General features: G+C 37.4%; 1 protein-coding gene across 5 annotated transcripts in view; it reads right to left on the bottom strand.

Moving 5' to 3' along the window:
* The window catches only part of Tmtc2 (transmembrane O-mannosyltransferase targeting cadherins 2), a 384756-nt gene that overhangs the window by 279387 nt on the left and 79183 nt on the right, over positions 1–26186 (bottom strand). Inside the window, exons 1-2 of one of the 5 annotated variants that reach the window (XM_019205476.1) lie at positions 4361–4420; positions 1895–1995 (exon numbers count right to left, since the gene is read on the bottom strand). The exons of the other annotated variants lie outside the window; for them this stretch is intronic. Of the exons in view, the coding sequence (XP_019061021.1) occupies positions 1895–1899 (5 nt within the window). The 5' untranslated portion in view covers positions 1900–1995; positions 4361–4420. Of the gene's footprint in view, positions 1–1894; positions 1996–4360; positions 4421–26186 lie in introns of those variants that run through there. 5 annotated transcript variants of the gene reach the window in all.

Genomic DNA, 26186 nt, shown 5'->3' with positions numbered 1-26186 from the left:
ATATATATACACACTTTTTCCTAAGCCCCAAACTTCTTAGCTGACCAATCTTCTTGACCTCACAAAAACACTTTAATGCTACCGTTACAACTGCATTTCCTTCTTAATATTCCCTCCTATCCTATTGTGCACTCCTCATTCTGATCTCTGAAGTTCACTTCTCTTCCTCTTCCTGGACCCAAAGTTTTGAGCTCTATTGTTTTCTTTGAAACACCATCCATTTCCCGACTCAACCATCTTGTTAATGTCTTATAGACAACAATGAGTCCAGCATTGTCCTCACTAAATCTCCTTCACATTTCCAAATGTTTTGTTAGGTGCACCCACCTGAATATCATAAATGGCACACTAGCCATTCCAAGTCTGAATATCCAAAATGTAACATCTTCTTTACTACATTTGAGAACTGCATGCAATCTTCCCAGGAATACTGGGTCAAAACATGGGAAACGCCGTTGACTCTCATATGAGACATCTAGGCATCAAGACCCACTGGTAACACTTTTACAATGTATCACACATCTTGTCCCTATCTCTACACTCCAGCTTTCATTAATAATTTTTAGGCCCTCGTGACCACACACCAGAAATGTCGCAGAAGCTCTCTAAAGGCTCTCCCCATCACTAGGTCATGTTCTCTACGTATCCTACACTTCCCGACAAGTCTTCCTACTGCAGTGTCTACTCAAAACAGTTGCACCAAATTTCATACCAAAGGGACAAAAACCATTGTTTCCCAAACTTCTGCAACTGATTTTCATTCTGCCTTTCTGACACCATCTCCAACTTGATGAAGCCAGGCAATTCACTTTTAGATACGCCATTCATTTGAAAGTCTATCCTTCTTCATTTTATTTTCCTAGTCAAAATTAATTTTATCCTAGTAGAAAACAAAAGCAAATAAACAAACAAAAAAAACACAAATTCCCCAACTAGGGTAACTCTCCTTCCAATGCCTTCAGCCAATAGCCGCGTGCCACTTGTTGGAAGCATCCATCATCCCCACTCTGGGCATGAAATCCTCCCAGGGCCCCTAGCATATAGCCTTAAAAAACTTAAAAATAAAGAGCAAATATTTTGGAAGTAGTCAATACCTTTAAAAGGTATATAAATAAATACAGTTGACAAACACATAAAAGTTATAAAAATATTGCCTGCTACCCTGAATTTCCACTAACATGCCAATGTGTGTTTCTGATTTAACCCCTTCTTTGTTATTAATGATCTACAACCAACAAGAGCAGCTCTAAGTTACATACACACTCTTCCATAATTTCAAATAAATGCCTACCAAAAAATGTTTGTACAGTATTTAATTCTACCACTTACAAATCAACATGGAAAAGCCCTACTTTCCCCCTACTCACTAGGGGAAATAAGAGTGAGCATGTATGTTTCTTATTTCCTAAGTGTAAAAACACTAAAATACTAAAATTGTGGCAATGGGGGGTTGCTAATTCGCATTTATTTGGAGGGGGTGGGGTGGGTAACCAGGACCTTGCACTTGCCAGGTGGGCCCTATGCCATTGAGCGACATTCCCAGCCCTAGCATTTATTCTTTTAGGAGCTTATTCTGACTTACCTTTTCCTCCCCTTCTCCTCTAGTAATTTGCTTTCATGATTAAAAAGAATACATATGAGTTCTCCTCTGAAAATACAATGAATGAAACAGCTTGGGAGAGCAGAAAGCAGTCCAACGTCCAGCAGGGTGCCAAGTGCTGAGACCAACGGCTCAGTTAAAAAAGCATTCAGAGGAACCATGGCAGAGCTGCTGCTGTAGCAGATACAGGTGAGACACACTGTGTGGTAATGAGTCAGACGTTCCCCACCTCTGGTGTATGCCTGCTTCAGGACTTTTTTGTTTACGTTCTTATTAACTTTCATTTAGTTTTACCTCATATGATAAGCCAGGCAATGTACTGAAGTCTTTAAGAGTATCCTCCCATTTGTTCCACAAGCAATCTTTTGCAGAGAGAGCAGTATCTTTATCTTCAGCTGTCCAATAAAGAAATTGAGATTATAAAATTTGAGTACCTTGATCAAGGTTTTGAGGCTAGAACAGCCAATATTTGAAACCGGGTTAACCATCTTGTCTGTTGGTTGGTTGGTTGGTTGGTTATTTGTTTTGTTTTTTTCCCTGCCAGTACTGGCGATTGGAGCCAGTACCTTGAGCAACCTAGTAAGTAGTGTACTACTGAGCTACCTCCCAGCCCACAGAACATGCATTACACTGATTTATATTTATCTGCTTTACTTTTATTATGTATTACAATGTGTGTCACAAAATGCTAGACAACTTGACTGGCCTAGGATCCTTGCAATGAATTTTCTTTTACCAATGTTTTTTTTCCATTTATTTTCCTCCCTAAATTGGCCAAGCTTGGCTCAAACTCATAACCATGCTGCCTCCATCTCCCAAGTAGCTGCAATTACAGGCATGTTCCACTGCATCTAGCGTGAGCTTGGAACCTTTGACCAAAAAAAAGGAGAAGACCAGCACTCCTCCCCTGCTCTGATTCCCACAGCAATGAAGTGAGAAGCTTTGCTCCTCCAGCCCTTCATCATGCCATTCCTGCCTTGGAGCCAGCTGACCACAGAGCAAAGCCTCTGAAACCAAGAGCCAAGCAGACCATTTCCTCTAAAAAGTGGGGAGGGGGAGAAGGACGGAAGGAGGGAGATAAGAAGGGAGTGAAGAAAGAAAAGAGAGAGGGAGTAAAAGAGGAAAAAAGGAAGGAAAGAAGGGAAAGGAAAAAAAAGGATGGAAGGAAAGAAAGACTAACTGTTGGCATTTAAGTGATACAGCCTTCACCAGGTTTCCTCATGTTCCTCACTGGTAACAATAATACTACCATCCTTACGTTGAGTACATCACCATCAAAGCCCTGGATGTGAGTTAAACTGTATCTCACCAAAAAGATGTTGAAGCTTTAATCTCTAGAACCTTAAAACATGTGGCTTTATTTGAAGACAGTGTCCTTAATCAAGTTCAAATGAGGGCATGAGTGGGAGATCTAATCCAATTTGACTGGTGTCCTTGTAAAAAGGTGAAATTTGAACACAGACACATATATACAATGACCTACAAAGATAAAAGCAGAGATTGGTGAGACGTTTCTATAAGACAAAGAACCAGAGCTTGCCAGCAAACCACCAGAAACTGAGGGACAGAGACACAGGGAAGGAAGAAAGCAACCTTGCTGACAACCTAGATCCCTGACTTCTAACCTCCAGAACTAGGAGAAAATACATCTCCACTATTCATTCTGTCCATCGTGGGGAACTTTATTTCAGTAAAAATTACTGCCAAAAATTTCAAAGCCATGTGACAACAGTAGTAAGAACCATGCTCCTGGTCTACCTTACCATGTATTCCCTAGGAAGTACCTTTTAGCATGTAAAGCTCACCTCTCAGCGCTGTGAAAGAGCAGGACCAGACTGACTGTCTCCGCTGGCACCATGGAGGTTGAAGCAAAATAGCCAAGTGACTTCCCATCAAGCAAACCTTTGCACCACAGTCTAAAACCTGATCTCTGGTCTCTGGGACTGCATATATAGATATAGATATAGATATAGATATAGATATAGATATAGATATAGATATCTAGATATTTTAAGTGCTTTCAATACTACAATAATTTCAGGTAAATTTTAAAATTATAAGTAGCTACTAAAGATCATTTCATTCCCTGGTAGTACCTCTCCCAGGAAGGTATTTTATGACAGGTATGTCAGCTAGGTTGATGCAAAGGATTGCAGAAGGGAGTGTGTCTCGTATTGTAAGAAGGAGGAATCGTATCACTTGCTGAAATTGTGAATGCAACAAGAGTTTTCTGAGTGCATCAACTAGAGGTCATTTGAGAGCAAATTTATTCCTGCAAATTGTCATCATTGTTTGCATTTTTTAAACATATATTTTCTTTTATCTGTGGCTATTCATTAGGCATAATACATTAGCAAGTCTTCTACATGCTTTAAAATAAAGACTGGATCAATTATATTAAAAAATGACCACTCTGTAAAAAACTTCCCTGTGAACAAAATTTTAGAGATATTTATAGTACATAAGAATTACAAGCTATACAGCATTTTACATAAATTGTATTATCAGATCTTACAACATAATACTGTCCTTGTTCTATCTACTGTATAGTAAACCTTCAAAAGCATGTACTGACTCTGTGAATAAGCCAGCAAATCACTACTAGATAATTCAAAGGCTGATGAACTACAGCCTATTATTTTAGGAACTGATTTGCTGTATAATTCAGAATGTAGAAAATAGGAAAAATAGAGATAGTAGGGTATGTTCTTTCATGTGCTTTTGACACGACTTTCTTTTGCTTGGTCTCCTATAACTTACTATGATAATCAGCACTTCCTTTGCTTTTGACAGGTGCTTCCAGCTTAGTGTGGCCTTGAGCATTTGCTCCCCTCTTCTCTAGAAGTTCCCAGAGTACATAGTTCATGTTGCCACAGTGGCTAAATTGTAGTTAGTGTGGCCTTGAGCACCTGGACGGCCCTGAATGAGACATCAGTGAATGGAAGACAACTCCTAAGGGCAGCCAAAGATCTCTACTGCAGGGCAAGATCCTCCCATGCCTTCAGAGTTGGGCAATTAGCTAAATTAAGAGTAGAAAAGGGCTGTTAAAAAAAAAGAGATTAAATATATTAAACCTACACCTATGTGCACTATCTACATTCATCAAGCACCTACCAGATGCTAAACACTGTGCAAGATGCTTTCAAAGAAGACTGACCAGTAGAGGGGAAACAGAGGAAACTTTAATGAATTATTTGTACCAATTAAGGTGTTTAACAGTTAACAGTAAACAAATAAGAATACTGAGGTTAATCACATTCCCAAGGTCACATGGCTGCTACAGGCAGGATCAAACCTAGGTCTGTTTGATTTCTTTTTAACACTGCGCCATATTAAGGGAACACAATGATTACTGAGGACATGAAATGGCTCAGAAGACTGTAAGGTTTCAATTATCTCACATCCTTACCATCCCCTTGCCTCTAACTCAAGAAATGGCCATGTTTTAAAAATATCACATTATTCAAATATACTGTGGTAACAGTAAAGAAAGGATGAAAGCTAAATTATAGTTACTATATACATAAAATTCAACACAAATAGAAAGCTTACCACTTTTTCTCATAAAATTAAGTAGTTTGCCTTATCAGCTAAATGAATACGAACGATTCTAAAATTATATGTAAAGTATTTAAAACTCTATTCTTCTGTGATTACATAAATTACAAATATTACTTCTCCTTAAAATATTATTGTAGGATAAATCAGATTATTCTTAATTCTAAATTCAAAATGATACACTGAATTGAACATCTTTCTTAGTTACATCAACTTTTCTGAAAATGCTATAAAGAGTATATTTTTTTTTGCCTATACTAATACCCTAACAAAGTTATTCTTAGGGGATGGGAAAGTAGCTCAGTGGCAGATTGCTTGACTAACATGTGCAATGCCCTGAACTCAATCTCTAGCACCACAAAACAAAGCAAAGCAAAAAATAAACAAAAACAACAACAAAAAACAAATATTACTCTTATACCAAGTATTCATATTAACTGCTAGAAAAGGCTATAGTTGCCTTTATCATTCCTTTTCTCCAAACATAAGGCTGTTGAATTAGTTAAAATATATAAATAAAAGAAAAGAAATGATTACTCAGTCTACATTTTAGTTAATGCCACTAGTTTTTCCTGAAACTTCTTTTCTATTAAAGTCAGAAGTCAAAGGGCTTAATTTTACCATGAGAGTCTTCAGCTGTTATGCCTATTACAAAACTTTTTTTTAAATTACAGCCAATAAAATCATTCTTCAGCCTTGTTTCGAGATACCCTAGTAACCAGCTCTTTTTAATTTTTTTTTTTCAATGCTTTCACTGAAATATCAGACTACAACGAATCTGGCCAGATCATCTTGGCTACAAACACAGGCTTCTCCCAACAAAAAGCCCTCCCCCGCTTACTAAAATCCAACATCTCAAAAGGCCCACAGGAGGTCTCGCAGACGTATCTCCCATACACACATTTAGTGCCTTCTATATGGTCAGCACTTCTAAGTATCTGGTGTTCAGAACACATCTGGGCTTGTAACACAACTTATTTACCTCTGAAAGGTCAAAATAGCTAACATATGAATTTAAATCTACAGCATAAAAACAGGAAAGCAGGCAGAATCTCACCATTATAAACTCTACCTATAAACCTGCTATCTTAGTCTATTTTGTGCTGCTGTATCAGTATCTTGGAAGGTAATTCATAAAGGACATTTACTTTCTAACAGTTCTGGAGGCCAGAAAGTCTAAGACAAACGCACTGGCAGGAAGCACAGAACAGCCTTCACCATACAAGGGAATGCATGCACCATTCACAAGAAAGAAGCTGTTGTGAATACCTCCTCATACCATCATATTGGTAACACCTGGGTCTAGTAGACACCCATGCAAACCACAGAACTTGTGGGAACAAATATAAGGCAATCCAATCTCTACTCTTCAGAAGCACATACAGCACTAGGTGGATCCCAGGACCATGCTATCAAGATGTGGGTGAGAATTTCCCATAGCAGATAACAGGTTGTCTTGCTACATAATTTCCCACCCTGTTCCAGTAAGAGCAAGTTCTGAATGAACTATGGACTCCATATTATCTTATATTCCCTAGGATTCTCGCACCTATTCTATATTTTCTGAAAGGTTTCCATTAGCATCACTGCTACCTTTTCTTGAATGCTTCCTACAAGGCTGAAAGTATTAACCAGTGGCTTACATGAAGGTTCCATATGGAGCCTGTGATTATTTTTTGTTTTCTGCAGGTGAAAAAACTAAAAATTAGAACAGTTAAGTAACAACTCCAAAGCGGTAATAAGGCAGTCTCTCTAGCATCTCTGATAATCTATAATAAATACACTTTCAAGAGGTAGTTGAATTCACTGCAAATTGGAACGCAGTATAACAATCAGAGGAATTACCCCTACCTACAATATTTTCATAAAAGAAACATTTATGAAAGAACACAATTCAAATAATATTTCTTTTGACAAACAGGCAATAAAAACACTGGATTTTTTTTTTTAAGTTTAAAATAGTATTCCAGGTATTGTGGTACATGCCTGTCATCCCAGCTACTCAAGAGGCTGAGACAGAAGAGTCCAGGCAGGTCAAAATAAAATTTAAAAAAGGAAAAAGGGCTAGAGATGTAAGTCAGCGCTCCCTGGGTTCAATTCCCAATACTGCCAATACAAAACAAACAAAATGTAAAGCAATAAAATTCACGAGATGTATAGTCCTCCATTTGTTTGTAAAATCAGGATTCTGCAGATGCAAAGGCAGAGTTTGGCCTGATCTGTGAAATGTCAGTCACAATACATCTCAATTTATCTCCCCCAACACAACCCCCTTTTTCTGGGTAGTTGGGAAGATATGGGGGAAGCAGGAAAAAGTGAGTCATTTATATCTTTCAGGAACAAAAGATGAACCAAACTCCAGTGACAAGCAGTACAAAGAGGGGACAAAGGCTAAAGGGAAGCTTTAGAAAGAAGAAGTGCACTCTAAGAGTCAACACTAGCTAAACAAATTGCAGGCCTGTGCTCCAAACCACAAGCCAGCTGAGGCCAAAGAGGGGCCCCAGGACCTAAGTCACAACAAGCACCCCGATGCTACACACGTCAACAGACTGTGTGCAAATACGTGAACAGCCACAAGTGTGTGATGGAAGACCACAGAGCCGTCAGATTGCAGAGAAGGTTTTCTAACAGAAAGCTGAAAAATCAAATATGTGAGGTTTACATTGTGGGGACAAAGGAGCTGACACTGAAGACCTTCTCTAGGGATCAAGGAAGCATAAACCCAAAGTCATTTTCCCAAGTCTCCAATACAGTGGATAAGCCTATTAAGAACATTGCAAGCTATGCTAATTGGTTCAGGGGTTATCTATCTCCTTTGTTTGTTCCAGCTGAGCCTTCACATGCTGCAGTCAACTGGGGAGAAAGACAGTGTAATAAATCTATCTGAAACAAAACAGCACTGGGGTCTGAGAGATGCTAATGAGCTCCCGAGGTCCAACTTGCAAAACTCCCCTTCCCACTCCCACAACACATTACCAACTCCAAAGTCATCTCTAACTAGCACTGGAAGAAGGTGTTGGAAAATTCTTCAAATGCTCATGCTATTAATTCCTTATTACAACAAATACAGTTAAAGTGAAATCAAGTGTCATTTGAGACAGTAACACTAATGTAGTCACAGAATGAAAGCATGTTCTCGTGCACATAAATTGCATTGTGTAAGTGGAAAATTCAATCAACATTAATTTAATATTGCCTTTTGGAAATTATTACTTTCAAAGTAAATCTGCACGTAAAGAATTGATGATGCATTTTAGTTTTTTTTAAAGGCTGAGACAATAGTTTTCTTATTCTAGGATAAAGAGTAAGTGAAACGTGTGAATAAAAACTCCCAAAAAATATAAATTCATGGGTTTTTTTCCTTTCTTTGTTGTTTTGTTGTTGCTTTCTGTGTATGTGGATGTATAGTAGTAGGACTGGAGCCAATCTTTACACTGAGCTGCATCATCATCTTTATTTTTTTTGGAGATAGGATCTTGCTTAATCGGTAAATTGCCTAGGCTGGACTATGCCTTGCGTTTTTCCTGCCTCAGATTCCCAGAGCATCTGGGATTATAGGTATGTGCCACCATGCCCATCTTTATAAAAAGTCTTTTATAAATGTTAAATATAAATTTGAAGTCTTAACAGCCTAGGATACAGAAAATGAGAGCGCATCCTAAATAAAAGAAAATAATTGATCTATCCCTCACACAAACTAATAGTTCAGCACGTGTAAATACCTAAGTAGTACACAATTACAATAATTTGAAATAATCATATCGCTGTTATGTAATGAAACCCTCACAGTTGTGTATGTGCGCCCATTTTATGAAAAACAAAGATAAAAAATACAACACAACGTAGGAGATCTCAAAAGAATTACGATGCCTGAACATGTATTATTTTCTTTTTCTTGAGACAGAGTCCCACTTATGTAGCCCAGGCTGGCCTGGAATTCATGGTGATCTTCCTGCCTCAGTCTCCTGAGTGCTGACATTACAGATGTGTACCACCGCCCCAGCTATAACACCCATTATTTTCACTTTGCAAAAACTAATCACCTTGTATGTAGTACAGTATTCTCAATTTCCTTATTTAAACTTCAGTGTATGTCTATTAAATGGTAAGTACTATGTATCTTCAGAAAATCAAAGATGAATGTAAAAATATTAATTTGCTGACTATATATGGAAGGATGTAAGACAATATTGAGTGAGGAGAAGGGAGGGAAAGTAACTGCTTAATGTGCACAGGTTCTCCTCTGCCAGGTGGTGTTGCAACATTTGAAACTAGATAAAAGTGATGACTTCTCATCATTGTGAATTTATTCTTGAGTACATTTCTCAAGAAAGCACCTTAACCCAGGCATGACGGTACCTGTCTGTGATCCAGACTACTTGGAAGGCTGAGGGAGGAAGATCACAAGTTTGAGCCTAGAATGGGCAACTCAGAGAGACTCTATATCTGCAAATAAAAAATTATAAAGGTCTGGGGGTGTCCGTCAGCATTCTGCATTCAATCCCCAGTACCATAAAAAGAGAAAAGAAAAAGAATGTACCCAAAGGAAAATTGTAAAACTAAATTCTATTTGCTAGAAAATATGATAGGTGCTTTAAACAGAGTAGCTTGTTCAGTCTGTACAATGATGCTAGTGTATTATTATCACCATTTTTAGGGAAGGAGGGCCAAGCTAAAAGTGGATACATAGCAGGTAAATGACAGTGGAAATATTTTTTTTTTAACTAAAGTCTGTTCACACTCTTTCTATTATACTTTGCTATTGCCTGTTTCTATGGGAACTCACCAAGTAAGTAGATTAGAAAGAATACTCTTACCTGGGCTTGGTGTTACACACCTGTAATCCCAGCACTTGGGGATCCCAGTGCAGGAGGACTTCAAGTTCAAAGTTAGCTTGGAGTACGTAAGAAGACCCAGTCAGAAGCGGGAGGTGAAGGGGAAATGAGAGCAGAGAGAAAGAGCTTCCGATCAAGTCAGGGCAGCCTGGCACAGCGCAGTGTAAGGAAGCTTATTCATGTTCCAACAAGCGTAAGAAGTTTAGAATAGTAACATTTAGGGCAGGAGGGTAGAGCACAAAAGGCTGAAAACCGTGGCCATGGAGGCATAAGCCTGTAAGAAGCTTTCCCTGCCTGGTGGAAAGTGTCCCATTATCTACAGGTTCTCAAATGACAGCATGTGTCAGAATCACCTGCAGGCTTCACATGGCACAGATTTCTCATTCACCTGGTGGAGGGCAACATCTGAGAATCGGCGTCATTAACAAGTCCCCAAGGGTGCTGCTGCTGCTGCTGCTGCTGTGGCGCCGCTGACTACAGTGACTACAATTCAAGAGCCTCTAGCCTGTGGAATACTAAGAGGTTTTTAAGTAGAATAGAAATGGAATTTTATCAATATATTATTTGTAGATATAGACAGAAACTTCAAATGGGCAATAGGGTTCAGAGGTAAGTTAATTCATGAGCTATATTAATAAAAAATAAAACAGCCTAGGGATGTAGAAAGCTACCTCACGAATCAGAATTACAGAACAAGGGAACCGACTTTTTTAATTGAAGTGACCAGTGACTAATCACACAGGAAGTCATGTAGAAAGAACACTCAAAAGACAAGACACTCTCTAGTATGTTATGATTAAATTAAACCAGGCACCTATTCTCAGACAAAAGAATCAAGACCTTCTATCAGCATAAGAAAGACCTGTGCTTTTTAACATTAAAAAAAAAAAAAAAAAAAACCTACATACAAAATCTTTTCTTCCTGGAAAACACCAACTTCTCAGCATACCCAGGATGGGTTTGTTCACTGCACTGTATTCACTGGTGCCTCCAAGGAGTATCTGGCCCTATTGCACAGAAGCCCAGAGAAGCCCAAAGAGACATTCTGTTCACATCACTGTAGCCGTATGAATAAACTAATTCAACCAGCTCTCTTAAGCAGGAATGAGGTGGTGCTCTAGCACCCCAGCAATCACTGCAATCTGTTCCAAATATGTTGAGAAAGAGGAGAAAGGCAAAATGAAAGGACATAAAGTTTTTTCAAACACAGTGAATCAGGTCCAGCAATGTACTTCTTCCCAGGAAAATAAAAAAATCAATACCCTAAGTGAAATAAATAAGGCACACATGTGTAAATACCGAATAGTTTCTCTGGTGTGAATAATCTGCAATAATACAAAAGATCCTAATAAGATTACTGACATTGAGAAATGGGAAGAAAGGAACTAAAGGTGTAAGGAAGGTGTGATGGGCAGGGGAAGGGTAAAAAGGGAAAAGAAATAAATGTGAGATAATGAAAAGATGGAAATAAAGTGTTTGTAGATGGGGAGGAGAGGAGCAGGTAAAGGGAGGGCAGGGACAAGGGGAAAAAATGAGAACTAAGACTTGTCAGGTAGATGTACAAGATCCCAATAATTAATGTAACTGTACTGTATCCCTAAAATGTACCAATAAACTCAATTAAAACTGGAAAAAAAAATCAATATCCCCCTCTTCTAAAGGGGATATATATATATGTGTGTATTTATATATGTATATACACACATACACACATACATATATACATATATATGTATATACATACACACACATGTACATATATAGATATACATATGTACATATGTATATACATACATATACACACACACGCAATTTTTTTTTAAATATAGTGGTACCTTGGTTCACAAACGCTTTTGTTTGCAACCACTTTGGTTCACAAACAGAAGCATGTAGCAAAATTTTGTTCAGTTTGTGAACTATGAATGGGTAATGGAGAGGACAGTAGTCATCTTTCCTGCATGAACATGAACGTGGCCATCTTTTCTAGAATCGTGGAACAAATTAAGTTTATAAACTAAGGTACCACTGTAAAGTGCTCTCAAGCAGTACTTCCCAAGCAGAGCGAAAGGGGGGGCAAGTAGAAAAAAACACCCGTTACTATTGGTCTTAGAAAATTTTCAAGTCTTAAGTGTTTCAGAGACAGTAAACTACAAAGACAAGAAACAACTGACAAGCCCAACCCACCCCCACAATGCAGACAACAAAACTCTCCATCAAATCCCTCTGCTCAACATCCACACAAGACTGTGTCTCTGACAGCATGGCCTTGGGCAGTCTCCCCTTCTGTAAAAGGAAGGTTATTTTTTTATTTAATAATACCTCTCTTGCCTACTTCACAGTATTAATACTTCACTTGCCTACTTTTAGATGTGAAAAGCAAATACCAAATACAGCACAACACAGAATGCAAACTGAATGCGTACAGTGTAACACACTCTCATTCTCTGTATTCCCACTGTGAGCTCACAAAAGACTGAAGGTTTCGTCCAAAGGAAGGAAAATGAATCAAATGCCCATCAGTCAGGATTCTTTTTATTCAACAAATTTCTTTAGGTTTCATGGCTTTAGTCATTACCCTGCATTTCTAGGTCATTAGAACTGGGCTTGTTTGCATAACTCAGTAGAGAGCTGCTATTTCTACATAATTATAAATCAAGGATGGCATTTTGCATTAAAGGAAACTTCATTTAATGAATCTGTCCACTGTTCACTTTGCTAATTCATCACAGAGTTCCTATGTCTTCTTATTTTCTATTTTAAATGTTCCTTGATCATTATAGGAAACTCAACCATATTTGTTCTTTCCTCTTTATTGACAACCTCTGGAATTCAGCATAAGCAGAATCATAGCCCACAGGTTGCAATTCTCTTTCCCTGACATTCTTTTGAACGATCCTGATTGTTTGGCAAAGCCCTACCTCCCACATCTGCCAGTCAGGAGATTAGAAAACCCATTTAACTTTGTTTATCCCATATTTCAGTAGCTGGTTTCAAAAAGACAAAAGGAATGAATCTGGAAACCTGAGAAAGTCACTTGACAAAAATGATGTGCTTTATCATCTAAAAGGAGCATTCCTAAGTATGTTAAGAACATCTGGTAACACACAGAGATCTGTGACAAGCTTTGCTTTAAAAGTCAACTCAGAATTCAGTTCTGAAAGTGAACCAAGAAAAGCCAAGCCACCCAGGTTTAAAAGTTCAGCACTCTGGAAAGAGGCAGAATAGACCAAGAACACAGAACAGTGGAGTGATTTTTATAGAGTGCAAGGAGATGGCAAGAAAATAACTGCATCTCAGGTCATGCTGAAGCACCAGCCTAAAGGAGGGGGCATTAGTTCTTGAACATGAAAAGGACCTGAGAAAGCTATGAGGGAGAAAAAGGTAAGCAAGCTAAACCAGTTAATTGTTTTTTTCACATTGTAATACCAACGTAGGCAAGCTAAACCAGTAATCCACACCCCTACTCACTGTCCTAGGGAGACTGCAGCTAAACAAATTATACAAATGGTGAAGAAGCATATGCAAAATAAGTAAATGGAGAAGGGTTGCATGGGGGGGAAAGGCACATATCTCCAGCTTAACACTGCCAATCCACCTACCAAGCAACCCCACTGTGTTCTTATTGCTGTCCCTAGGCTACCAAATATTACAGTAAAAAGTTAAAATCATGTACCCAGAAGAATTCAATAAATTTGCACAATTTAACCTCAGTTTTGTTAGTAATTATATATAGATTCAACAGTGTAAGTCATCTGAGTGTTTCCATTGAGTCTAAAGGAAAAATACTCCTTTCAATGCAAATAACTAAAGGGTGAAAACTATTGTCATGTCATCCTTGTAATCAAATAATATTGCTATAATAAACTAATCCCCCAAAATAAAAACACGTTATTCAAAAGATGTTTCTGAACTATCACACAGAGTGTTTTTATCTAATCATATACATATACATATACATATATATATAGTAGCAGATATATATATATATATATATATATATAGTAGCAAATATATATAGAGTAGCAAATCTTATTTGCCTTTAAAAAAATCTGTAACAGAATTTTCATAGAGAGTTATTTACACATTATTGGGACACTGAGAAGTCTATTTCTGTCTTACACCAAAATAGCACTTGTGAAACTGTATTACTTTCTTAAGACAGAACATACATTATCGGGATAAAGCAAAAAGTTTATCTCACTATTAGTCTAAGGATACTTAACTTCCAATAATAAGAATCAGCAAAGAGAATTATAGAAACACAAATTCACACTGATATGACAGAATGAATTAGGTCAAACATAATACTAAGGGATGATTTCAAGAAGGCATATAAGCAACAGCCTAAGAAAGTTTAGTAAACACTACCACTATGAGGAAAATATAAATCATTTACATATAAATGAGTTTTGTATTATCCAAATCCTTAAGAATAAAAGCATAAACATCATTATACACAATTCCTTAACACTTCCCTTTCCAATTCAGAAAGAATTACAACAACAAAGATGCTATTACATGTAAAATGAAATGCAACTGAGAAAATACATCCAATGACATTTCATAAATAATACCTCTTAACCATGTCATTCCAGTCACAGCATTTAAAATCAACTCTAGGAGGAAAAGTAAACCATGAAGTACAAAAAACTGCTTTGCCTAGTAAATGGTGAAGATGTAAATATGAAAACAATTTTACCAGTTTCCAGTGGGTATAACTAAAATGCGCAACCTTACCTTCAAGCAAAACGTGACAGTTGTCAGAAAGAAACTGCCTTATGAAGCTCACTGAACAAACAAAACTGTTAGAGCTGAACACAAACTGTATTGTTGTGTAGGCTTCTGCACATGACAAGACAAATAAATTAAGCATTTTTCATTTTCTTGCAATAAAATAGATGTGCATGAGGAACTAAGTTTAAAATGCTGCCATACATACATCAAGGACAGCACAAATGAAGAGTAAAAGGTGTTCTTAGAAAGAAAAAAAAATCTGTAACCAAATGCCCTGGAGTTGGAGTTGTTCCTACTGCAAGGCACTCAACAGAGACTAAGGAAAACTTCTCATTGACAGCTCCAAGGGGTCTGAGACATTTCACTCACAGACACCAGCTCCAGGATCCCTGCTGGAGACAAAGGGAAGAGATGCACCAAGCAATATTCTTGTCAAGTAATTCCCAGTAAATGAGAGCGTACAAAGTAAACATTTCAATATTAACTCATTGGTGTTATTTCAAAATGCTGGAGATGCTCATTTTTCCCCCAAACTTAACCAAAGTTCTGTTTCCCTATCACAAACACCAGCTAAAGAAATAAATTCTCAAAGTACAAATTGGAGGAACTTAACTCGGCATCACTGATCTCTCCGTCAATAATGAATAAAAAGACTAGAATAAAAGGGACCAAAGAATCCTCATTTCTGAACTGTGAAAACCACCAGAATGTAGTGACCACACCTCATATCTTGCTACCTTTCTGTTATTCCCTTATCCTGTATTTAAATTGTGGAAAGGCAATCACTTATCTCAGATAAATGTGGAAATGGTGTATAAGTCATAATTTCTCAACTAGATAATTACTTTGCAGAAAGAAGTCACCGGGTAAGATTTTTCTTTTGTATTTTTTCTTAACATTTTATACACATATAGATATATATTAACATGATTTGCTTTATTGTTTTTTAAAGGAAAGAAAACCTCCACAGGGAAATAAGGAGAAGAAAAACATCAGCCAACCAAGAATCAAGTAATCATGGTAGATGAGCTTTCGGTATTGTTCACAGACAATGAAAACCATTCAAAAACAGTCATTACTATGACCTGACCTTGGGAAGAAAGCTAAAAATCAGAAAAGAACTGATTCATAAAGCAAAGTAAACTCGTCTCACTCAGAAGTTCAGTGCTACTGATAGAACAACACTATACATAAGACAGGCTCTAGCCTTGCCTCCATATTTGTTTGTTTTCTTTTCACACAAAATGTTTTATTCCAGAAATTAACAGTTTGTGCTGCTGGGCAGGAGTCCTGCCCAATGTATCAAAATGTTTGGTAACTGTTTCAACAGGTGACCTCTCAGGAATGTCCTCTTAGCTCTGCCCCTTTCAGGAATGTGCCATTAACTCCACCTCTCTGTGAACATGCTCACTCACTAGGACTTTCAGGAATGGTCTGTAACTCTGCCCCTGCCTTCAGTGACCCGGCTCACCTACCCCTACACCCCTATCGTAAAGGAGGCTCCCACTTCTAACAGAGTATGAACTCTCTGAGCTGGCAAGCATAATAAAAGGTTTTTCTCCACTCTTCAGATGACCTTCGCATTCTCAAGTCTTCAAATTGCAGTAGCTGTGAAGCTGAGCTGTAACACTGAGCCGTGCCTCAGAACTCTAACCCTTGGCTACAGCACTGAGCTATCCCTCTTTGCCACAACATCACTGGCTAGCTCAGGTCCTACCTTTTAGGGATAATGGAAATTAAAACTGAAGCAAAAATTTGCAGGAAAAAAGTTTTAACTGGAAATAAGAAAAAATGGTAAGCCTGAGGAGCTGACAGGTCAAGCTGGTGCTTAAAAAAGGAAAGTAACAGAAAATAGAAAAGAAGTCCAGCTTGAGCAGCTAGGAGGGGGCACACTCTGATGAAGAGGATCACACTGGCCAACCCCCAAAAGCTAGAAGGCAAGTTTTTACATTTAGCTGGGATGAACCACTGTCTGCTCAATTATTATTTGAGGCCTCTTTGGTACCTCAGATTGAATATTCATGACTTGAGGGGAATTCAGTTCCCATGGAAGAAACCTCAGAGCTTTAATGGCAATCTCAGTCATGTGTCCCTGCTGGAATCCAAAGTGATCATAGGTTTAGTGCAATGGAGACTTCTGGGTATAGGTGTCCTTAGTCTTCAAGGACAGTGAGATAGGCGAGGCTAATTTATGGCTAATCAACTTCATTTTGCCAATTTTTAGACACTTACTCCTAAATACCTTATATGCCTATTTGCAGAGCTCAGAAGGTTTTGACTCAGCATATTACAAAATAAAGGTCAAGCTTTGTTCTACTTTTACTTACCTACTAGGCATTTGCAGGCACACATGAAGAGTTTTGGTTTTTTAGCAAAAACCACTTTTAAGTCCCTGATTGTCTCAGGAGAAAATACAGATTATGCTTTTAATGAGTAATAGATTTAAGACCCGGAAGTTTGTCCTTCTTCCTTTTATGGTGGTCTCTATGTGTTGTCTAGGTCATGGGTATCTACTTAAATTGGAAACATAAAATTCTATCAGTGCCTTCAAAGTATCAGATATTTAACACATATGTACGGAAGCGGACCAAGTCTTCCTATGACCAGGGGTCAATCTGAGTTATGCCCTCTAGAATCACAGAGAAGAGAATTCTAAAGGAACATAGAAAACCAAGTTTCAGGCTTGTAAGTTAGGCTTAATAGTGAGAGACTATCATTTTAGTCTTCAGTATCATTTTCTTCAAAGCACTTGGGTTTTTAGAATAAATTTAGTAATAAGCTATTCCTTTTGCTGCTGCTATCTTTTAAGGTCTGCTGTAATTATGCAGTTCAACAACAGAAAGAGGCATGGATACACACACACACACACACACACACACACACACACACACACGACCATAAGTACCACATTGATAAAAATCTCACACATACACACAAAAAAACCCTCCCAAAAATCTTTTCTCTTACAAAAACCTTTCTATATCTGAGATCCACTTTGTGTCAGTGGAGAAGAAACAGTTTTTATCACAATTCTATCCAAGTAAATAAATAATAAATTTTTCTACATTTTTAAATTTATTAGAAGAGTTAATAATTAGTTTCATAATTGTTATGAAGGCACAAACCATGCAGAAAATGAGACTTGTAATGACAAGAGATTTTCTTGATAAAGGGATTCAAAAAGTAGTTAGTAGTACTATTCTAAAATATTTAGAAGATTCCTTCATTTCACATTTTTCATACAATTCAACCTGGGAAAGAAAAAACTCAGCGAAGTCATTTTTGCAAAATATATATTTCTTATTTGAAAACAAAGACTTAACTTCCTGTAAATTAGTAAGTTAAATAATAAATAATAAAGTCAGTTAAATAGAAAAATCAAAATTAAACTCTCACATGCTACTATAGGAATAACATGCTCTGGTTTGTTTTGTCTTGCTAGTTTTGGGAGGAGTGTAGAGAGGTACAGAAATAGAAGTTGTTCATTTTTAGATTAAAAATTAAAATAACTGATACCAAGGGGAACAATAAGACACCTTGGATTAAACACAGGATAAGAGTGAAATTTCTTCCCAGTTCCAATTCTGATGAACTCAAAGCAAAATGGAGGTTCCCCTCTTAATCTATTTCTTCTAAAGTTTTAATGCTCATGGGATTCCTCAGCAGCTTCAGATCCTAAAAAAGAGCCATCAAAATAAAGCTGGATTCTTTCGTATTTACTTGGACATCATGAATCCTGCTGTGACTTTAAAAGAAGCAACAACTACATAAAAACGGTGGAACAAATCTCTCTTCCCTTCTATGCAAAAAAATAGCCTCCAATTATTTACGTTTTTTATTCCCAAATGGAAATGGAAAGGAAAAACAGAAGAGGAAATAACAGTACAAACTAGGCTATTTTCTAAAAATTCTATTTGAAATGAGCAGGGAAAAAGAAAAAGACATAAAAAAGAGAAATCAATGATTCTCTGAAAACTCCAGGGCAGAATTTGGTAATAAAGTCAATATTCTCCACTAAGAAAATTAATACTTTGTTAACTCCAGTTGAATATAGGCTGGGAAAATTCAAAATCAAAAACATCAAGAATGAAATTATATTGACAAAACACTAATTGTACATTTCCTACCTACTTTCTAACTTTAAGACAGAAGTTAAAAGGAAAGCAGCCTTTACCTGTGGCTAGAGGCATCCTTAAGAGTGTTGTTTCCTTTTAATGTCTACAATTGCAGCTGAGCTTTTGTCAGAAAAGCAGGAAGCTACAATATAATCAAATTGTTCTCCTCAGTTAATGGCTAATAGCATGAAAGGAAACACTAGCATCATCAAGCCACAGATTCACAGCAGTTGTGTGACAGTGAACACTGTGCTTCACCTAAAAGACATTTTCACATAGCACACCAAGCCAACAAGTGCCCATTCCACTTTCAGACCATAGCCCGTCTTCTCCTGGATGCAATCACAAGCCAATGCCTTTATGGGGGTTTCAACACCCAAAAAAAAGAAGAGTTGGCACAAAATAATTAACTAGCATACAAGAAAAATATGCTACAGGTATTATTTGTATCTCATTAATTTTGTTTTTACTTGTATAGGTTTATAAAATACAAAATGTGCTACCACCTTATTTTATATATATAAAACATATAAATATATATTATTTATATTATTTATATATAATACATATATAATATATATCAATATATATCAATATTTTATAGTATTTAAGTGTCTTGAATCTTTTTGGAATGATGAGGGAAATTGGTCAAAACAAAGAACCTCAGTGTAGGGAGGCCTACTCTTTATTTTTGTGTCTGCCAAGAGGAATTAATGACAAGGCAGCAACCTGAATTCTCATCATACTGATATATCTCATTCTAAAACTTGCAGTGTTAGAAATACTCTAATATTTGTCATATTTATCAGTTATCATAACCTTGTGGCACAGCAAGTACAAAGACGTACAATCCCAGTTTTTACCTATCAAGGAAATTAAGAGTTGGAGAGAACCATCCCAGGCTAACAGTTGCTCAGTCCTCCTCCCCAACCTAACCAACTATTCCCCCACTCTTCCACTTTACTTTCTACACATGCTTGTATCCTTAGAACAAAAACTATCCTCTTAAGGATGCCACAAGTAGGATGAATGGATGGATGGATGGACAGACAGATGGACAGACAGAGATAAAGACATGGAAATAGAGATATGGAGATACAGATATACTCTTCACCAAATAACAATTTGACAGATTTTTGCTCCAGATTTTCACAATCTCTCAAGCATTCTTCCAGCCAGATGAAAAGTCAAAATGAGACTGAAGAAAGACAAATTAGGTAGAAATATTCTAGGCAGACAAACGGGGCCAGGTCCTCAAGGGAGTCAGGAAAGAGGATGAAAACACATTACCACTGTGGCTAGAAGTGCTTCTGTAGAAGGCCCCCAGGTCTCAAGATAAAGACAAAATGACCAGGTCTACATGCTCCCTATAGGGATTAGCAATAAATTGAAGATGCAAATTATAGTTTGCATCATCTGCTCCATCCAGTAAAGACTAGACAGACAGACAGTCATTCCATTGGGTTACCAGGACCGCCTGATCCATCCCTTCGTTTTTTTCCAGTATACTTGCTATATGACCTGCTTTGTAACTGGATCAGTATTACATAAATGGCTATACTTATAATTTTATTAACACCCACATTATAATGATTTTGCTCTATAAAACTTCCTTTGAGAAGTGGGCTTGTTGGTAACTTTGGTGGACTAATAGTCAACATTTTTTTCTTTTTATTGAGTTTATTGGTACATTTTAGGCATACGGTACAGTTACATTCATTATTGGGATCTTGTGCCTTTACATGACAGGTCTTGGTTCTCATTTTTTCCCCTTTTCCCTGCCCTCCCTTCACCCCCTCCTCCACTCCCCCATTTACAAACACTTTATTTCCATTTTTTCATTTTCTCATATTTTTTTCTTTTCCCTTATTCCCTTTCCCCTACCCTTCCCACTTTCCCTACACCTTTAGCCCTTTTCTTCCTATTTCACATTGTTAATTATCTCATTAGGATCTTGTAATAGTCAACTTTTTAATGCCCAACTGAACTGAATCAGCATGGTCTGGGCTTGGAGGATCCACCTGAAGATTGTTACCAATAGCCATAAAACAGAACTAGAGGGGAAGATCTTGGCCTGTTGATTTTCTAGAAGCTTGCTGCAGATGGTTTTCCTGATGCAAACTAGACTGTTGTAATCAGAGGAGGAGCTCAGGGCCTCACTGTCACTGTCACTGGGAATGGATGCTGTTTTCATCAGGGGAGCTTTCCTTCACTGTATCACTTTCTAGCTCCAATGTGGATCCCTCAGCTTGGTGGCACAAATCCTTCATCTCACCAGCAGCTTCCACTATTGGCCCTGGGCCTTCCAGGTACAGATCCTCCATACAGACAAACATGTCACACTGCTGTGGGCTCAAGGCCACTGGCTTGGACTCAAGGAGGGCACTGCCTTGGACTCTAAGCTTTTAGATGGACTTGTGTGGAAAACCGCTGGGATCTAGGCCCTCAGCTGGATCCTTTGAGCTTCTGGTATGTGGTTAATCTCTTGCACTCCTTTGCATTTGAATTTTGGGTAATTAACACAAAATAATCTTAGAAATCATGTGTCTTATTTTTCATGTATTCCCTTGCCAAATCCTGCTGACTACAACAGCAACCCACTTCTTCCAGATCCTCTCCTATCTCTCAGGAGCTATCTCTCTCAATAAAGTTTTTCTACTCTTAACTTCTGTTGTTCCTAAGAATTTATCCTTTGATTTTGGGAAACATAAACCTGGTGTATCTGACATGTAGCAGGTTAGGAGTTACATTTATTTTCCCTATATCAAAACCATGAGTGGCAAATCTCTTCAAAGAAGAATATGAACTTAGGTATAAAGAAAAAAGTGACCCACTAAAGAGAAATCCATCGCTTCTCAGACTTTTGGCTAAGATCAAGAGTAAAGAGAAATCCAAAATCAGAATTCTACACATTGGACAAATTTTTTTTCACTAAACTACAAATATTCTAGTGAAGTGTCAAATCAATAGCAACAAAACAGAAGTTTGCCTCCATTGAACTCATTTATAGAGGGAAACAAGGCTGAGGAAAAACAGACAAGGGAGGATCTTCAAGAGAAACTCTGACAGTACCTCTGTGTTATCTGTCCTTGTGTGTGTGTGTGTGTGTGTGTGTGTGTGTCTCTCTCTCTCTCTCTCTCCCACCTCCCCTCCAATCTGTTATACAAAGTACTACAAAAATGAAAGAAAGAAAAAGGGAAGGAAGGAAGGGCTGAATACATACCAAATAATTCAAAAAGTTTACCTTCTAATACTATTAATTGTTCAGACTTTTATTTAAATGATCTATATTACATGCTTTTTTGGAACTAATCTCCCCATTACCACCCCTCCCACCAAGTCCAGGAAACATTTAATATTCAACTCAAATTCATTAGATCTTAAATGAACCTTCGTTTGTTGGCAGTGCTGGGAATTAAACCCAGGATATCACTTACGATCTACCACTGAGCTACATCTCCAGCAACTAATGGAAGCATTTTAATAAAAAAAATTCTAGTGTATCCTGCTTTCATTGTTTAACAACAATAAAAAAAAAACTGTATAAACAAGTTTATCAAGAAAAGAGGCCTGTTAAAAATAGATTTATTATGCCCATGAAAGACCAAATGAAGGCATTTCCCTCCATGAATTCATATACTCTTTCAGTATAAAAATGAATATTCAATAATTTGTTAATTTCATTGCAATAAATGCCACATTAGCAAAATTAAAGAGGCTGGTTAGAAGCAACTCAAAGGTGCCATACATCACATAAGCCTTGAATCCTAACACTGAATAAAGCCATCTACATTGTAAAAAATATCACTGTCCACGGGGCAGATTTCTATCCTCTTTTCTGAGACTGTGATAAAGTGGCTATGTTAAACGTTGATCTCAAACATTGTTTTAAAACATAGCTTTGGCAGTAGCTCTCAGAGTGATCCTGGTGAGGTCTCTGACTTGCATTAGCTTTAGCTAACACCTCCAAAAGATGAAAATGACAGAAGGCAGTGCTGGTCAGAGGTCTGTAATGTATTCCTAATCCTACACTAGGCCAAGCACCAGGAGTGCCTGCAAAGCTCTCAGCCAAAATGCAGATAAAATGTCTATGCACTAAAGCTTGTAATAAATTATGGAACATATATTTACCAAGGTCATTAAGCATGGGTCCACGGAAGTATTTTTCCTTTTGTTCAATCGGTTTAATAAAACAGCAGATAACTATAATGTACATAATTCGTAAATTGGGGGCCATTCAACCTGCCCTAGCATCCCACCATATATTTATGCAGTGGGAGGGGAGACCAAGATGATTCATTTCTTTAGGAACCCAAAGAAGGATTAAAACAATTACCTAAGGAACATCCACTCATCAATGAGAAGCACCAAGGTCAAAAATTCAGTTCTTTACTGTTTATTTATTTATGTTAATGATGTAACTGTTACATATTTCTAAATAAATAGGAATGTTAAGAGGCTTTTCTCTGGGTATGAAGTTCTTCAAGGCTACCTACCAGTCAGCATGAGACCACCAGTGTGGTCTTTAGAGAGGGCTCAGCATACTAAAGCACACAGTTGTAAACAGCAACCAGCTGAAGGCCTAATTAGCATTAAACAGGCCCCAGGAATGAACAGCAAGATGACAAGGGTCACTACACTCAGAAGGAGGTCAAGCTCCCCAGCCCCATAGGACAATGCCAAAGGTACCCATGCAAATTAGAGAAACAGCCCAGGCATGTAAGGGATGAGCTGCAGACTAAAACCTCCAATCCTTCTTTTTACTTCTCTCTCCTATACAAAAAAAAGAAAGAAAGAAAAAGAATAGAAAACCAAATGGCCTACTTCTTCAGTGCTGCGTGATTCTCAATTAGTAATCAATTCTGTCCTGGAGAAACAACAAATAAAAGGCAGCTAAGAACATCGCAATGGCAACCAAGAAGAATCACAGAATACAATTAGCATCTGTATTAAGATGGGCAGTGGTTTTCTCCCACAACATCCCAGCATTTCCACGACAAAGGGAAATCTGTACAACCAATGGCCAACTTGTTGATTTTTTTCATCCATTGGAAAAAAAAATAATAAAGAGCAAACTCCACACACATACTCTATTCAAAAAGTGACAAAGAACCTTTTGCTTGAAATATACTATAGGACTGTTGATTTTGCCTTTCTCTCAGCAATAACAGTTCTGCCTTCTTCAAATTACTGCAAGATAAATCAAGAAATCTAATTTGGAAAAATGTGACATAGAAATTTTCAATCTTATTAACTTCGATCTGATTACCAACCCTCATCCCCTATCTTGTTTTGTTTATTGAATTTTTCTGTTTTGTTCATGTCCAAGCTGGGAAAATGTTAAACACTATAAACGAGAAGCAACTTTATATCAGCAATCAAACTATTTAGGTCAAAAGATATTTTGGGTTACAAAAAAACAGCTCAGAAAACTTAAAACGTAACAATCATTAGTCTAGCCCCATTATCAAAAATTAAAACTGTCTTTGTAACAAAAATGCATCATGACACAGCCCTACCAAAGAAACTCTTCCTCCTCGCTAGACTGCAACTGAACAAAAGCAGCTGTGACCAGAAAGCTCACTAATTCTATTCAACAATAAGAGACCTTTCTAATATGTTGAGAAATAAATAGTAAAAAGGAAAACATGATTGAACATTTTTATTTAAATAAGCAGTTATATTTTAAGTCCCATGTATTCTTTAATATTTGCCTCTGAGGATAAGTAATTTTTTTAACCACAAAATAGAAAATGTTAACTCAAATTATTTATGAGGTAAACAGTAACTTTTTGCTTTTACCTCTAAAAAAAGATTTTTTCCTTAGAGCTTTTTTTTTTTTTAAATCTGTCTCTGTCATTCTACTTTACTATTAAAGAGAATGCTAACTAACTCCGGCCATTTCTTCTGTGTTGTTACTTAGGCTTTTTATATACTTATACCACAAAGTATCCGTACAATACATACAACTTATATTGTATTCAATATCTATATTACACAAACCTTCAACGAAAGTAGTGGTTCTTACTGTGAAAAAGCAGCCATGCGTCTGATATTATAGGGAAATTATCACAAAGCCATCTACTCCACAATTCTCACAAAAGGAGTAAAATATTTTATTGCTATTCATTTGACACTGGAAAAAAATTATTTTGAATTAAACAATTAAGGTAAAGGTTTATAAAGCAGATATTGGCAAGAAGCTTGTACTGTTCTTTTGCTCAGTGCATTAAGCAGTCACATAGTAGGAGAGGCGGTTCTAAAAGGCACATCGAAAATATTGAGAACAGAAAATTAATAAAAAAATCCTTCATGAAATTAAATGTTTACAAATAAATGATACAGGGTCAGGCACAGTGGTGCCCAGCTCTAATCCCAGCACTCAGGAGGTGGAGGCAGGAGGATCATGGACAGTTTAAGGCCAGCCTATAATGAGACACTGCCTCAAAACAAACAAAAAAACAAATAAATGATATGGAAAGGAACTCACAAAACAGCCATCTTTAAAGGAATACCCTTAGTAGCAAATTAGAAATCTAAACGGTGATTCTCCCATCGATTCCATTACTGAATATGTAACAGCTTGACAAGGTGCTATTCTATTGAATAGGTATGCTAAATGAATTTTCTATAGGATACTATCACATCTTTACGGTTCCTGATCACAGTTCACCCTGTATTTGCTAGCGTATACTTCCTGAATCAAAGATGTTAGGCATAAGTTTATCATGTGAAGTCTTACAATGTAGAGCTGTCCTTGAGTATCAATTTTCTCATAATATTAGAGTTACATCTGAAAGATAATTCTTACATGCTTTCTTATGAGGACTATGTAGAATAATCTATTTAATAGCTTGTATCTAACTGACATCAGCTGCCTAAATGCTGCAGTATCTCTCTAGCAGCAATGTCATCAGTATCTGATCCTTGTCAATTTTCCCCACTTTGGATCCCACTATTACCAACATCATTGCTACCACCATTCTGAATTTCCTTACACCTTCTGCTCTGCCATGATGTTAGGTTTCTTTGACATTTGTTATGGTTTATATCTAGATGTCCCACAAACAACCTCATGTGCTGTAGGTGTGGCTTCTGAGAGATGACAATGATGGGGGCATGATACTCATCAGTGGATTTCTCTACTGATGAGTTAACAGCTAAGGGCGAGGTTGAGAGTGAAGCCTGGTAGAAGGGGTGAGTCACTGGGAGTGTGGCCTGGGAGGGTCTCTCTCCCTCTCTCTTCCACTGATCTCGCTCTGCTGCCCATATCCATGTCATATCTGTTTCTCTTCTGCTATGCCTCCCGGTCTTGGAGCCAGCCAACTACGGACTAAAATCCTA

Source organism: Fukomys damarensis, unplaced genomic scaffold, assembly GCF_012274545.1.
Source record: "Fukomys damarensis isolate Sample0158 unplaced genomic scaffold, DMR_v1.0_HiC HiC_scaffold_15, whole genome shotgun sequence".
Taxonomy (NCBI): Eukaryota; Metazoa; Chordata; class Mammalia; order Rodentia; family Bathyergidae; genus Fukomys; species Fukomys damarensis.
The sequence above is the reverse complement of the archived record's forward strand: the minus strand, read 5'-3'. Positions and strand labels throughout refer to the sequence as shown.